General features: G+C 36.4%; 1 protein-coding gene across 4 annotated transcripts in view; it reads right to left on the bottom strand.

The window, feature by feature from the left end:
* Nucleotides 1-14,775, bottom strand: part of LOC139135751 (ATP-binding cassette sub-family C member 9-like) — an 87,956-nt gene that overhangs the window by 18,819 nt on the left and 54,362 nt on the right. For all 4 annotated transcript variants that reach the window (XM_070703422.1, XM_070703421.1, XM_070703418.1 and 1 more), the window contains 12 exons: nt 13,758-13,964; nt 10,280-10,358; nt 9,851-9,956; nt 9,456-9,554; nt 7,875-8,040; nt 6,542-6,679; nt 5,645-5,864; nt 4,610-4,818; nt 3,716-3,955; nt 3,256-3,413; nt 2,115-2,207; nt 307-409 (listed from right to left, as the gene is read on the bottom strand). In XM_070703422.1, coding sequence (XP_070559523.1) covers nt 307-409; nt 2,115-2,207; nt 3,256-3,413; nt 3,716-3,955; nt 4,610-4,818; nt 5,645-5,864; nt 6,542-6,679; nt 7,875-8,040; nt 9,456-9,554; nt 9,851-9,956; nt 10,280-10,358; nt 13,758-13,964 — 1,818 coding nt within the window. The remainder of the gene's footprint in view (nt 1-306; nt 410-2,114; nt 2,208-3,255; nt 3,414-3,715; nt 3,956-4,609; nt 4,819-5,644; nt 5,865-6,541; nt 6,680-7,874; nt 8,041-9,455; nt 9,555-9,850; nt 9,957-10,279; nt 10,359-13,757; nt 13,965-14,775) is intronic.

Here is a 14,775-nt window from a genome sequence, read left to right as displayed (position 1 = left end):
GTATTTTCTTTGATTCATATGAAATTTGTTCGACATTTTGCTGTGAACGATCTTCTGCTTTGCTCTGACATTAATTAGATTTGCTATCACAACAGGGTGCGGCTCGGAATGTGTAAAAACGGGACTTACATGGTGACTTTGGGGCCCGGTTGTCCGAAATTTGTCTCAGGTCAACACGAGTCAGGCCGGATTTTTGGTAAGCCCGTCAAGTGGTATATGCATTAATATTTCCATCCCTTGCCTAGTATGTTTTCATTGATCTCTCTAAAACGAGTCAGCCGATCGAGAAAATCATTAACTACATACCAGACGAACTGTTAGCCATCGATAACTGGAAAGAACGTACATCTGCACTACGTTGTTGGTATCAATGGTTTCTAGTAACCGTTTCTTGAAACGCCTCTCGTCCCTATAATTAAAAAATGACACGGTATCTGTTATCATTTGCATGGGAAGTCGCTTACTTCCGTCACTTAATCCTGCATCAGCTCATTCCACTGTAGAAATGCAAGGAAAATACTGTTGTGATGTTCTCATTGTCTCATTAAGCCGAGCTAAACGAAGATGAACTTGCAATATGATGGTGTAATAAATGTTACCCGGTACTACCATTAATTATTTATATTTGTTGTTCAAGATGGTTCTTCCTAAAAATTGTGAATATTTGTAATTTAAAAATTTGTAAATATTTGTATTTTATTACCTTGAATCATTTGGTTATTTGGTTTTTTGACGTTATATTAATTTGAGGATGCAATGATCAAGATTCTCTTTCAATATCATAGCAAGTGCTGAAATCACCATTATTTAAAAAAGATCACACCCATCCAGGTCTTTCTTTGAAATTGAGGCAATTTCATTTACTCAGAAAGAGGGACGCCCTCATGTTCACCTGGTACTAACAACCGTAGGTTATACTTAATTCCAAATTCTATGAGCAATTTTCAAAATCATCCACGGTATAGCATCCAATTATCAAATGAAATCGATTGAGCGGTATTTTCCGTTGTTATCCCTTTCGACTGGTAAATGATGTTTGGATACGTCATCAGGTAAGGCTTCAGTAAAGCTTCCGGCTACAGGGCCTTCTCTGTTAGTGCACCATTTCTCCGGAACACCTTTCTCTAGAGATTCATTCTACAAAGAATGTTGATTATTTTGAAACCCGTGTTTTCTCTCGACTACGAAATTGCGCATTTCGAGCCGTCGCCTGCCCTGAAAAACTTACCAACAGAAAGGAAATCGCACACAAAACACTGCAGGCAAAATCGTCCATGAGTGTGCGACCTAAGCGCATAGTGTAGTGATCTGTGAATTTGCTGTGGTTTCTAGTCGTAATATTCACTCGGAAAAGACAAAATATCACCTGCCATTCAGCTTTGGTGACGTGCATGACTTGGAGTAAACGCATTGCGAAGAACAGCCAACGACATAGTTGCGGTGCAGTCTCCATGGATGCTATTGAAATTGAATTTCATATTTTCATAGTTGTCGAGTTTAAAACTTGGAAAACTGTAAAGTGAGCTTTGTGTAGGCAAGCTTCAATGACGATCGTTCGCGATCAAATTGAAATGCAATCGTTTGATCACCGCATACTTTCATGGTTTTAAAATCCCCAATTTGAAAAAAAATCGTGTCCAAGGGAACAAATACGTCAAATTCTGAGTCGGGAGACCCTGTGGGTGACAATCGACAGAAGATGGAGAGCAGCCAAGCACATCCCAAGCTGACAAACATCATGATATCGATGCTAGAACGGTTGCTGCATCTGACATACAATGCAGATGACGCAACTGAACTGGGCAGCTATCGTATTGATATTGGGGAAAGCGCTTTCTAGGAAGGCAAAATCAACATCAACACTGCCCCTAAAAGGTCAAGTTTGCATCCCAAGTTTGACGAGTGGGGCACAAAGTGCCCCTTTAAATGAACATGCAGAGTAAACACTGGAAACAAATCTTTATACTGACATTTCAGAGATCTTGCCATGATCTGTGCAGTCATTTTGTTGAGTTTGTTAGGCTTTTGATAAGAGTTTCTCATTTGTTTACGACGCATGGAGACGCTTATACAGCACGTTTCTTTTTTAAGAATAAGGGATAATGCTAACATACCTGTACGCCCTGATTACTGGAAGTCCTCCTAGCGTCTCTGAGAAATGTGCTAAGAAAGGTGACCTTGTGATACTCTCAAGTCTTTGAAGTTCTCTGTAAGTGAGAGCATTGAACAGTCAATCCTAGTATTTTTATTAGTAAAAGAGAATATACTTAACTCTTGATAATGCATCAATATTTATGGATTTTTTTCTCCTTTACACACACACATATATATACATATATATATATATATATATATATATATATATATATATATATATATATATATATATATATATATGTCTCTTAAAAAGTTTTTGAAACATGTTATGTTTATTGATGTGACAATTATGTTGTATGATTGAAAGATATTTGACATTTTCATGTCAATTAATTTGTATATCTAATGAGCTTTAACAGTTTGGCATATATAGATTGAAGGACTTGACCATTGAAAGGCAACTGCACTTGCTATATAAAGTGGTGACACAGAGGCAGCAGTCAAAGAAATTTAGGACTTTTCTTTCAACTAGTTACATAGTTATACTTAATGACCTTTGGAAATAATCTGTGGTGAATATTGTTCATGATGTTGATCATAACACTTTCATTGAAGTTGCAAACATGTGGCAAAAGTTTAAATTCACGGACAACTGCAATTTATACTGACGCACGTGAGAATTTTCAGGTCATATTTGGTTTAAGAGTGGGGATTTGGCCGAGCGCTTTTGACTGTAGCGTCTTCGCTAGGTGATAGGGTGCCGTATGTAGTATATATATATATATATATATATATATATATATATATATATATATATATATATATATATATATATATATATATATATATATATATATATATATATATATATATATATATATATATTATGTAAGTGTAAGCCTGACCAACGAAACAAAGAATGCATTGTGCACATCATACGATGTCATTGTTCAAAAATTACAATATAGTAATCATGACTAGAATACACCAAAAAGTTGCATTTCATATAGTTTTCATCCTACCAGTAAATATTGGACATTAAGAACCTTGGACTCTATATGGCTTGTGAGCTCTAATGATACATAACCTCGCTGCAGGATCTACCTTTAATTATAGAACAATAATGACATAGCCTAGAAAACAAGGAATTTCACTCACCTTGAAGTTTCCACAAAGTACTTCTGCACAATGTAATATATGACTATCAGCGGTACCACAGCTATCATGAACACGGGCGTTACTATGGCATTTACAACAAGGGCTGACAGGCACAGAAAACCTGTGTATAATAAACTCATCCAGGTTGTCCACAATTTCTGAAATGCACATTTTGAAAGCAAACTTGTCGGTTTAAAAGAGCTTAGATATTGTTCATCTTAGTTTCAACATTGTGTTGTTTGAGCGATCTAAGTGCAAATATGGTACACTTTGATGGCTATAAAACTCTAAGTGAAATCGTGATTAGATTTCTTTGTTGTGTAACGTTTGCCATCAGCCATCCTTGCCTGAATGGCAAAGCTCAGATACATGAAGCTAAAGACTAGAACTATCCTTGTCCGCTTTCAATGCGATCGGAGAAAGTCAATTTCACTCGAGAGTATTGTTTGAGAGCTCTTACCTGATCGATCAGTTGGGTGTCATTGGAAAACCGATTAAGAATTCGACCGATTGGTGTTGTGTCGAAAAACCGAAGTGGGGCATGGATGATATTACGAAGGAGCGCCAAGTGTAACCGTTTTGCCGCACTTATACCACTTAAAATTAGAGTAGTAAAAACCGCTACAGTTAAAGCAAAGAATACTAAAGACAGAATGGTGTAGCCTCGTCGATAGAAACTGGACTCTTCGTCAAATTCGTCCTGCAAAAAGAGAGATCGACATCACTAATTATTGTAAAATGCATGTACTTTTGTGTTCAGTAAAGGAGACCTACAGAGAAATGGGTGAGTCGGGTACCCAAGCATGCCCTAAATATTAACCCTTTCACCACTATGGTCTGCCCCAAATCCATTGTTATCAATGGTGATTGTGGACTTGTTTACAGAGAATTGGGGATGTAAATTTTGCTGTTTTTTTATTCAAAAGCAGCACTCTAATGAGTTTTGAATTTTTGTTACTAATACATTCCTGAAATTGACAATTGAACAAATGAAATGTTTGCGACACAATATATATACAATCAGCAAAGGTTTGCACCGCTGTTGTTCAGATCCACTTAGCCGTTTGAAGTTTTCCGTAATGTACATAAAACACTATTGAAACTAATTTGGGATCATTGGATTTTCATATTTTTCAAATTTCTCAAAAATGAATGGTGTTATAAAGCTGAATGTTGCGATATTAAAAATTATTCATAAAAACAAGTGTGTAACTTTAAAAGTAAAGTAGGTGAGCTATATTTACAGAATAAAACGATCTCACTTCACCATCCAATTATCCCAAATTAGTTCCAATTACGTTATAATCACTCATACTATTATCGAGACGGTTTCCTAAAGAGGTATTCTGTTCACCTGAGTTTTGTTTGCCGTGTCAACTCCTAGTTCAGACCAGGCAGACAGCCAGAAGTTAGACAAAATGAGTGCCGCTGCCTGAGCTGTCGACAGGAGAAGAATCAGTATAACCCGATAGTATTTGATCGCTTTGGCGTATGCCAGGTAGACTCTCCATGATACTGAACCTCGTTCTCGTTCTTCTTCCTCTATTAAAGCTCCATCGGAACCTGCCAGAGAATTCATGCAAACAAGCTACTACTTTATAAGAACTAAACACTAAAAACTGGAGATGCTAGGATACTGAAAATTCTAATATAGCAAGCTATCGCATACTTTGTTGTAAATTCGCTTTCATTCCTAGTCAATGACACACATCGTGAGGAAAGAATCAGCGAGCAAACTGTATGACTTTCTGATTATGTGGTCTGGTTGGGATTCCAGGATCATTTAGATGTCGGCTTCTGAAGATTTTACTCTTGGTACTAAGGTTTTACAACTAATAGTAGCGAATATTGAAGAAGATGGCCTTCGTGACATAAAATGGCGCCAATGTTGCAGTTATACAACTTATAAAAATTTTTCTTTATCATGCAAGCTGTAGCCTCCAAAAACTCATCATACCTAGATCAATGTTTAAACATACCACATATTTTTCATCATTATCTGTTATCAGTTTTTTTGCCTCATGAGGGGAACAAAACATTGGTCACAGACGCACACATAAACACATACTGACACAAAAACATGGTAAGGACCTGTGGCTATGCCCATATGTGCGCCAAAATCTAAATCCAAATTAAAGACTGCCTTCTTTGGCCAAAAGCAACGAAAATAACATTAAAAACGCCCAATACCCTATGTTCAGTGGTTTTCAAGTTTATGTGGTTTATGGACTCATTTCGAGCTACAGCTACAGAAAAACCTGATACCTACAGCACCACCGACATCATCAGTTGTGCTAAAAAACTTACCGAAAGCGCGAAATATTGGAGACCTACCATATAAATTTGTTTTGCACTTCGTAATTTTGAGCTCGTCATGATTGTCCCTTACCTTTTGTTTCTCGAGTTTCTATTTTTGATATCTGTTGGTAGAGGTCAACCCTCTCCTTTTCTGTGTCACTAACGAAGTGATCATCTGTGTCGCTTTCCATTTCAGACTCTGTAAGGACTCGTATGGTCTCTTGCCAAGTGGCGAACAGAACCGGGTCGCGTGCCCTGATTTCATTCAAGTCTCCCTCCTGAGAAAGTCGCCCGCCTTCCATGAGGATCACCTGAAGGAAAATTTCTACTGTTGTTTCTTTGTATACTGATTCTAAAATATATCTTGTCAGTTTGGGAATTCATTAGTTGTGTAGACGACACAGGAGAAAATTAATTGGTAGATTGTAGGTGAACATAAATTACCCAGGACAACTTTATCACTTTAAATAAGTGAACCTGCAACTATCAATATCTGCGAATTAGTTTGCCCCAAGATTAGGAGAACGTTCTTTTCATGACCATTTAAGTAAGAATTCAGGGTCGATGTAAACATTTACGTACTGGCTACTGCACAGCTGCTGTATGATTGATATCGCCGTCAACAGACAAGGTATTTGACTGAAAAATTCTGATTCCTAATTTTAAAACAAAATTTACCGAATGACAAAGTTAATTCACTTCCCCTAATATTTATTGGGTAACTGAAAGCTGATTACTGAAATTAACACGGACAAGGTTAAGTCATATTGCAGTCTCACTCAGTTCAAAGTAGGTCATATTGAGTACTGCCTACCCCTAGTTCGCCCCTTAATCTTCCACCTCGTCATTTAACTTTCAGTCAGTTAATTAGTGATGATGAATGCACAATTATTATACTGGATTGTTATTTATTTCGGATATTATAATTTAATTGGAAAAACAACACAACTTACGAACATTGGCAATTCAAATAAAAAATAATAATTACCTTATTTGCGTAATTCAAGTTTTGCAACTGATGTGTGACAAGAATTACTGTTCTACCCTCTCTGACAAGCATGTCCATAATCCCTTTTTCTAAGACATGTGAACCAACATGAACGTCCAAGGCTGCTAGAGGGTCATCCTGAAATTAATCGTTTGTGAATCGGCATTAAATCCTAATGATGCAAACAAACGCCTGGTGAAGAAAGACAAACTTTTTCTTTAATACTTCCTTGATGGGAAGTGGGAACGTTGTTGTGTTGGCCATGTATTTGCATACCAGCAAGTCATCGTTGTAGATCGTGAAAAAGCCCCAACAGGTAAGCAGTTTCGTAGGTGCTTGATTCCATGTGGTCCTAATGCAGAACAATATCCGACATCCTGCAACTGCAACTCTATGCACAAAATGATTGGTAAAACCATGCTGGACAAATGATGTGGGACTCGTTAAGATTAAAATTGACCCTTGTCAGAGATATTAAAGAATGTGTTTTATAAATTGACCGACATAGATTTTCTCTTAGATGACAGAGTCCTTGTTCAAAGTTTTCAAGAATTTTTCAGCCATTTCTGAGCTACTACACGATAGATATTCAAAGTAAAAATAACATTGCTTTCCAGACGTTATATTGGTTAATTTCGATCAGATTTGACAGGTCCTAGTTTCACTATGCCACTGTACAAAATTAAAGCGAAAACACCTTAAGAGCACTGCTAATTTTTGATGTTGATGGAAAATGGAGTTCAACAAAACAGCGATATCAGAATAATGAAGCTGCATATTTATTCATATCCCTGAACTCGTATTAGAACTTTCTCCACTGACTGTGAGGATTGTTTGCCAATGCATTCGCAAACGGATGCTAAACTTGCTGCCCTCAATCCCTGGATTTGGAATAAGTGCTTGTGTTGGTGACATTGTCTTTTTACATGATAGTTCTTTGTTCTCCTTTGCAAGATATGTCTTCGTAAATTTTTTCAGAGGTAAAACTGATAAAAACCCTGACACATGGATATGCCAATGTTAACGTATGGTGTTGTTGTACTTGTCTGAATACAGTATTGAACTCCAAACATACATGCGCCCCTGACAAAAGAATGGTAAACATTGGCATCTGTAATAAGAGAATTGACAAACTTCGCTAAATTAGATAAAAAGGGATCCTAGCTAAAACGACATGTTTTACAATACACATACGTAAGTACGTACGTATATATGTACACAGACAGACAGACATACATTGATAGAAACATGCCTATACATACATACATACGTACAGACATAGATAGATGATAGATAGATAGATAGATAGATTCATTTTTTGGCATGTACTTACTAGCATCACAACATCCGTTTTGCTGTAGATAGCTCTAGCTACACTGACTCGGTGTTTCTGTCCTCCACTGAGGTTGATACCTCTCTCGCCAATCTCAGTCATATCACCAGCCGGAAGAATGTCGATATCTGGTTGTAGAGCACAAGCTTCAATCACTGCATTGTATCTGGACAAAATGATACGATGGTGTAACAAAAGACAAATAAGGCTGCGTTCACAAAAGAGTGAAGGGGGCTGGAGGAATTCAGGGGGATCTGCAAATTTTTGGGGTATTACAGGGACGTAAAATTTTTGCACTACCCAGGGGGTACTAATATTTTTTTTGGTTCCCTTTTTAATTTTTACATTTTCCGATTCCATGGTTTGGCAGGTAATTCAATGAAGAATGAATAACATCTTTTATATCACCCGAGTGTTTGAATGTTAGTAATAATTAAGCTTAAACAGTATGTAGAACCATTTTGTCATATTTCATGATTTTTGTCACAAAAAATCTAAACATTTATTATTTTTCTTAAAACCCCCAAAATGAGCCTAGTAACGTGGCAGAAGCTGCACCTGTTGATAATTTGCTCAATATTTCTATGGAATATATCAAATACAGTTTCTTGCTGTCTCCCTACAGTATGCTGAAACACACAATATTCAGTTTGTCGACAAAGCCTGTATATGTAAATATGTATTGGATGATAACTCAATAAGAGTCCAGACTGAAAGTCATTTGTCAATGATACAAATGCATGGCCAGGTACACATACCCTGGCTGTGTTGGCAAGCTGAATGTTTGACAGTTCAACATGCCGTAACTGACTAGAACAAGGACACAGTTGTATAAATGAACGAAAATATTGTCAAAATATGAAAGTTAATACAGTTACTGCCTTGCTACTGTAGTTTTACTGTCACTGCATAGTGGTAGTGACAGAGATAGCTCTGACTCTCATGTATTTGAAAAAGAACTTGGTGCGAATGACGCTCATGACTGAAATTTACTTGTACACAAGATCTGTCCAGAGAGCAACACATGATATGGAAGACAAGGAGACTTGAAAGATCAAGGACTTTTTAAGTCTGGCATATGAGAATTATCAAATATTAAAGAAAAATGATTGTCCCTGTGCTTGATTTCTAAATTTTTACATTGTCATCGCAAATAACACAAAATAAAGCTTTTAACAGTAACTCTTTTCATTATTACATCCATAATTTCCGATATTAGGCCTAATGTTTATATATAGAATATTTTAACTTCCAGTATTGTAGTTTTTGAGTAGCATCTGAATCTAATATATCTTGTATTTTTGAAAAAAATATTTTTTGTAGGTCACTGTGCTCAGTTTTTCACAATTTGGTAAAATGTAGCCCGGAATTCACAAATGGCATAGTGTCTCATGATCATCATTTTGTGTGCTCTTCGGCAGGAGCAATTGACCTGGCAAAGGTTGGATGAACTCAAGTCGGCTTAGGCTGATAAATCCACAACGTCGACCGATGCGTTTAAAAATGAATAAATTTAAAAATTTGCCTGAAACCACAAGTAACAAAATCGTTGTAGTGAGAGCGTATTACAAGCTGTATTACCTTTTGAGGTCAAACTCTTGTCCAAAAAGAATGTTGTCTCTCAGTGTTGCATTTTGCAGCCAGGCTTTTTGGGGTACGTACGACACGCGGCTTTTCTCCCTGTGAACCAAAACAAATTTGGGAGAGAGTTTTGAAACATATTGAGAAAATTAAAAAGATATTGACCGACATCAACAGTAAGCAGAAAGGGATAACGATTTAATAAGTATTCTGTGACACCTTCCTTCCTTTCCAAGCCAACCAGTAATTTTCAAATCTACTTCAGACTCAATGGATTTAAGGTAGAGGGAATATTCTTTTCGCATATCACTGAAAATTCAGACATTAGATAAGCAGTTGTTCAGTGAGTTACACAACCCAGTTATCATGGATGTAACATGAAAGCTTGTTTCTACCTGGTAAACTGTACAGAGCCATGGATTGTACTCATTTCCCCTAAAATGGCAGACAAGAGAGATGATTTGCCACTGCCGACTAGACCAATTATCATGACGAGTGATCCTTTGACAAAAAAAAAAAACAATAAATAAACAAACGAATAAATAAATAAAATAGTAAATAAATGTAAACCGACATGGTATAATGTGATGATCAAGTTAGTGTGAATAAATGAGATACAAATGATAGTTGGCATTTTATATCCATACGATCACGACATATTATATTCGGTTCCAGTCAATCTTTTTGTGTTTTGCAAGTACTGAAAGATTGGAAATCAATCGCAAACTACTTTAACATCGAGATTTTTGAATGGGCATGACCATTTCAATTTCTGTATTTGGCACTGTTCTCGGTTACCTACATGGATGTACGTATTTACTTACCTACATGGATCTCGCAATTGATATCACGTAATGTCGGGACGGTGCCATCGTGATCCCAGGAGAAGATACCGTCTGTTATCTAAGAATTTAAAGTACTAGCATCAATAACTTAGTCGTAGTTGATCTACTTGGGCTTGGTACTGTAATTGTTTTGCCGGTTAACGAGTTCATCTGTACGGTGTATTTGCCTTGCGTACGCATAGCTTTTTGTGAGTAGCTTATGTGCTATATATATATAATCTGTTAAGTCTCGAAATAAAGACCTCCCTGCCAAGTGACTGATCTTTGTTCAGCGTAGGATTGAGCTGATGTAGCAACTAAATCATCGTGAATTGTAGATGAGTCTGTTGACCAGTTTTGTCTTTTGTACTGCTAACTTACGAATTCTGACGAGATGTCATCTTTAACTGATAAAACATCGACACAACACATGAAATTTATGGTGGTGTGTGTGTAGTTCTCTGGTGTTCGTCATAGATGCGCATGCATAGAGAGAGGGAGTCAAAACAGATCGACTACAGACCTGGGTACTATTTCATCAACTTCACCTTGACAATACTATGGGGTATGTAAGGATAGGAATCCCTACGGTTTGGGAAGAAAACAATTATATTGTCTCTTACATTCCAAATTCATTGCAATTTATGTCATTCGACATTTTTAGGGAGCCTTCAGTAATTACAGGGGGTGGGCTGGGGGAATTTCGCGCACACCTGTACCGTAATACGTGGCCCTCCCCTATCCTCCTGTCTAAAATGTGACCCCCCCCCTTGTCCGACATTCTAAAACTTGACACTCCCACCAACCACTGTGGTATTCTCCCCAGGAATAACTGAAAGATTATCAGCTATTTACATAATAATTGGTTCAATTGTTATGTTAGTGAGGGACAAATTACAGAGGGGGGGGGGCCTGGTGTTTTTGCAGGACAGTCACAATTTATCACGCAAGAATATTTGAAGAGATATGGTATTTCATACATTTGAGGGAGGGTCACCATATTTTTTGCAACTATAAGAAGGCAAGATGTGGCTAGCGGCTGAGATAGTGCTTCATCAAAAAATATCAAACATAATACATTGAGTCTATCAGGCAAATTATTGACAATTTTCCCCCACAAAACAAGCTATATCTGTATATTTTATATGTTTGATAATGTATTTAAATGTACTTTGCTTGAATTGGGAAGTAACATGTGCATTTGTGAACAAGAAATAGATTTTGGAACTTCATCTAAAATGTCGGTTCACTATGCATGATAGTCTATGACGAAACTATGAATAATTTTTTTCCCAATATAAAAATAGTGCAACGGTGTACACTTGATTATTGACATTAATGTTCTTGATTAGACTAGAGTGGTTACAAGTTCATGGTTGAGCAACAAATTTGATTTTGGAATTTCACCGAAATGTTGATTCACTATGCATGGCAGTCTAGATGAAACTATGAATAATTTTTTTTTCAATACAAAACTATGTAAATCTGTGCATTTATGTATGCTTGATTATTGATATTAATATCCTTTGATTAGACTAGAGTGGTTATAAGTCCGTGGTTGTGCAAGAAATTTTATTTTGGAATTTCACTGAACAGTTGATTCACTGTACATGGTAGTCTATGAAAGAACTATGCACATTTTTTTCCAATATGAAACTAACAATATCTTTGCATTTATGTACACTTGATAATTGATATACACTTTTCCACCTATTGCATATGTTTTTGTCTCTTGTCTTTGTCTCTTGTCTTGTCTTTCATCAGATTTAACTGTTCAAGGTGTTTAACATAGGATACCACTACATCTTCTTTGCCTGTGAAACTTGTGGATAATATGAAAGTATATTAAAAGAATCTGCATATTTCGTTGGTGATTTTCCTATTTAGGGAATATCACACGGACAATCAAGGTTTGGCAATAAAACTGGCTTCTGTCAAAGGTGACCCCCCAAGATACGTTTATAAAAAGTGACCCTTCCCTTGAACATTTTTCAAAAAAGTGACCGTCCCCCATTCCCCGGCCCACCTCCTGTAATTACTGAAGGCTCCCTTATGAACATGCGCAATTTACAACTGACGACTTGAAAAATGCACATATACATGGCATACACTGAGAATTGCTAACATTTGACCTACATACATTACATATGTGCTTTAAATTTTTTTTCATAAATATAGCTTTTAACATCTTCGTGTACAGAAATACAAAGCTGATGCGCCACAAAATATCAAATACGCAGTTAGCAAAATATCAAACGCAAAACATTGGGCCAACGCCCCTGAAGCTACTATAGATGGTACAGAGGACATACATTGCATAAAAGCCGAAGAAGTGAGAGCAGAGGTCCTTTAGTAATCATGTATTCTTATAGCAGGAGAACTGTATCAGTATGGCTCATACTTACAGAGCCCCCTATAAACACAGACATTCATCACTAGGAAGCATTGAAAATCTATGCCTATAAAATAGCAAAATTGCCCGAAAAATACAAAATTGCAGATTTCATTATTATTTAGATGCATTATAAATAAGATAACCCCTACAAACCTATGTACAAAATATCTAAGCTATGAGATGAACAGTTTTTGAGAGACAAATGTTTTGATCAAAAATGGCAAAAATTGCCCCAAAATTACAAAATTGCAGATTTCATCATAATTTTGATATATCAGTTCATCACTATAAACCTGTATACCAAATCTCGAAGCTGTCAGACAAGCGGTTTTGATTAAATAACTTTTTGACTAAAAATGACAACAAATTCCTTAAAAATACAAATTTGCACATTTATCACAATGTGAACAAATCTAAGCAAGGTCATGTCTAGGGACCTGTATACCAAATATCAAAGCTGCCAGACAAGCAGTATTGATGAAATAACTCTTTGACCAAAAATGACAAACTATTCCTTAAAAATACAAATTTGCATATTTCATCACAATGTGAACAAATCTAAGTTAGGTCATCCCTAGGGACCTGCATATCAAATATCAAAGCTGTCAGACAAGCGGTTATGAAGAAGATTTTTTACCAAAGACGTCTTTTTTGAGCTAATTTGCATATTTTCAACAATTTCAAAAAACAAAAAATTAGTTTCTCATAATAATATTTTCCCATCTACAAAACAAATATCAAATCTGTAAATACTGTGGTTCTCAAGATATTTGATTGGACGGACATCCTCACAAAATGACGGACATCCTCACAAACTGACGGACATACATACATACATACAGACAGACAGACAGACAGACAGACAGACAGACAGATAGACATACATACAGACTGACGCCGGACGGATACCCATCCCGATAGCTTTATAGACTGCAGTATATAGACTGCAGTATATACTATAGTATACTATAGTAGCTAAAAATCTTTCTACGATGAAAGCTAAAACTCCACGGAAAACATGAGGACGAACTTATCGATTGCAGGACTTTTTAGTTAATGTTGGATAAAATAAGTATTTCCTACCTTTAAGGCAATGTGTTCAGGAACACGGTTATCCAAACTGTCATTTAACGAGGTATCCGATGTAAATGTACCATAGTTCTCGCCAGCATTATCAGAAGTGGTGTAGTTTTGATTTGGCCTTGAACTAGAGGTAGATGTTGTAGCAAAACAGGTATACTCGTCATACAATCCACCGTTCGGACATCGCGATCTTGACAGATGATATATCTAGAGCAAAAAAACCACGAAAACTATTCTGATAATACATATTTTTCCGACTATTATTCCAGATTACTTTGTGCCCAGCTGGAAGCTCAGCAACAGATTTGAGTTCAATACGAATTAATCATTCGCAGTATTTGATGTATTCGCCCCATTTACATATAAAGTACCGTCAAGTACAGTGTGCTCACATTTGGTTTGAATTGGTCCATTTAAGAAATATTTAAACCAGAAAAACAAGAATGACAAAAGCAAATATGGTCTGCAACTTAGATACTGGAGGTCATTTTTGGAACATACATATCAACTTCTATAGCAATAGGACAAGCAGATCCTACATACATAAGCAAATGTCAAAAAAAAAATTAGCCAGAGAAGGCTTGACAAAAAGAAAAGGTTGGAAGAGTGGGGAAAAAATAAAAAGTAGGGGAAAAATGTACAAGGGATCTGGTAAAAAAAGTAATGCTACCTCATCAATCTTCTAGACCCTACCCCCTCTTGAATATCAAATGTTCCACCACTTGGTTGACCACGTTTACATAAGACCAGATGGCAGAAATTTATTTACAACCTTTTGGATTTTTTAATTAATGCTATGAGTGCTATCATTCGAATGTAAACAGCACTTAAATTAGTTACAGATAGTGAAATGCCTTCCACTGTGGGGGTGACTAAAACATCTAGAATTATCCTAGATCCAAATTTCTCATCAGTTCTTGTGTGTCTTACATGGAAAAGTTGAAAAAATTAGTTCGCAATGAAAAAAATTACCTCAGTTCTGTTTTCTGGATCAAATTTTACTACAAATTGATACCAA

Source organism: Ptychodera flava, chromosome 6 (assembly GCF_041260155.1).
Source record: "Ptychodera flava strain L36383 chromosome 6, AS_Pfla_20210202, whole genome shotgun sequence".
Taxonomy (NCBI): domain Eukaryota; kingdom Metazoa; phylum Hemichordata; class Enteropneusta; family Ptychoderidae; genus Ptychodera; species Ptychodera flava.
Note: the sequence above shows the minus strand (reverse complement) of the source record. Positions and strands in the feature narration are given on the sequence as shown.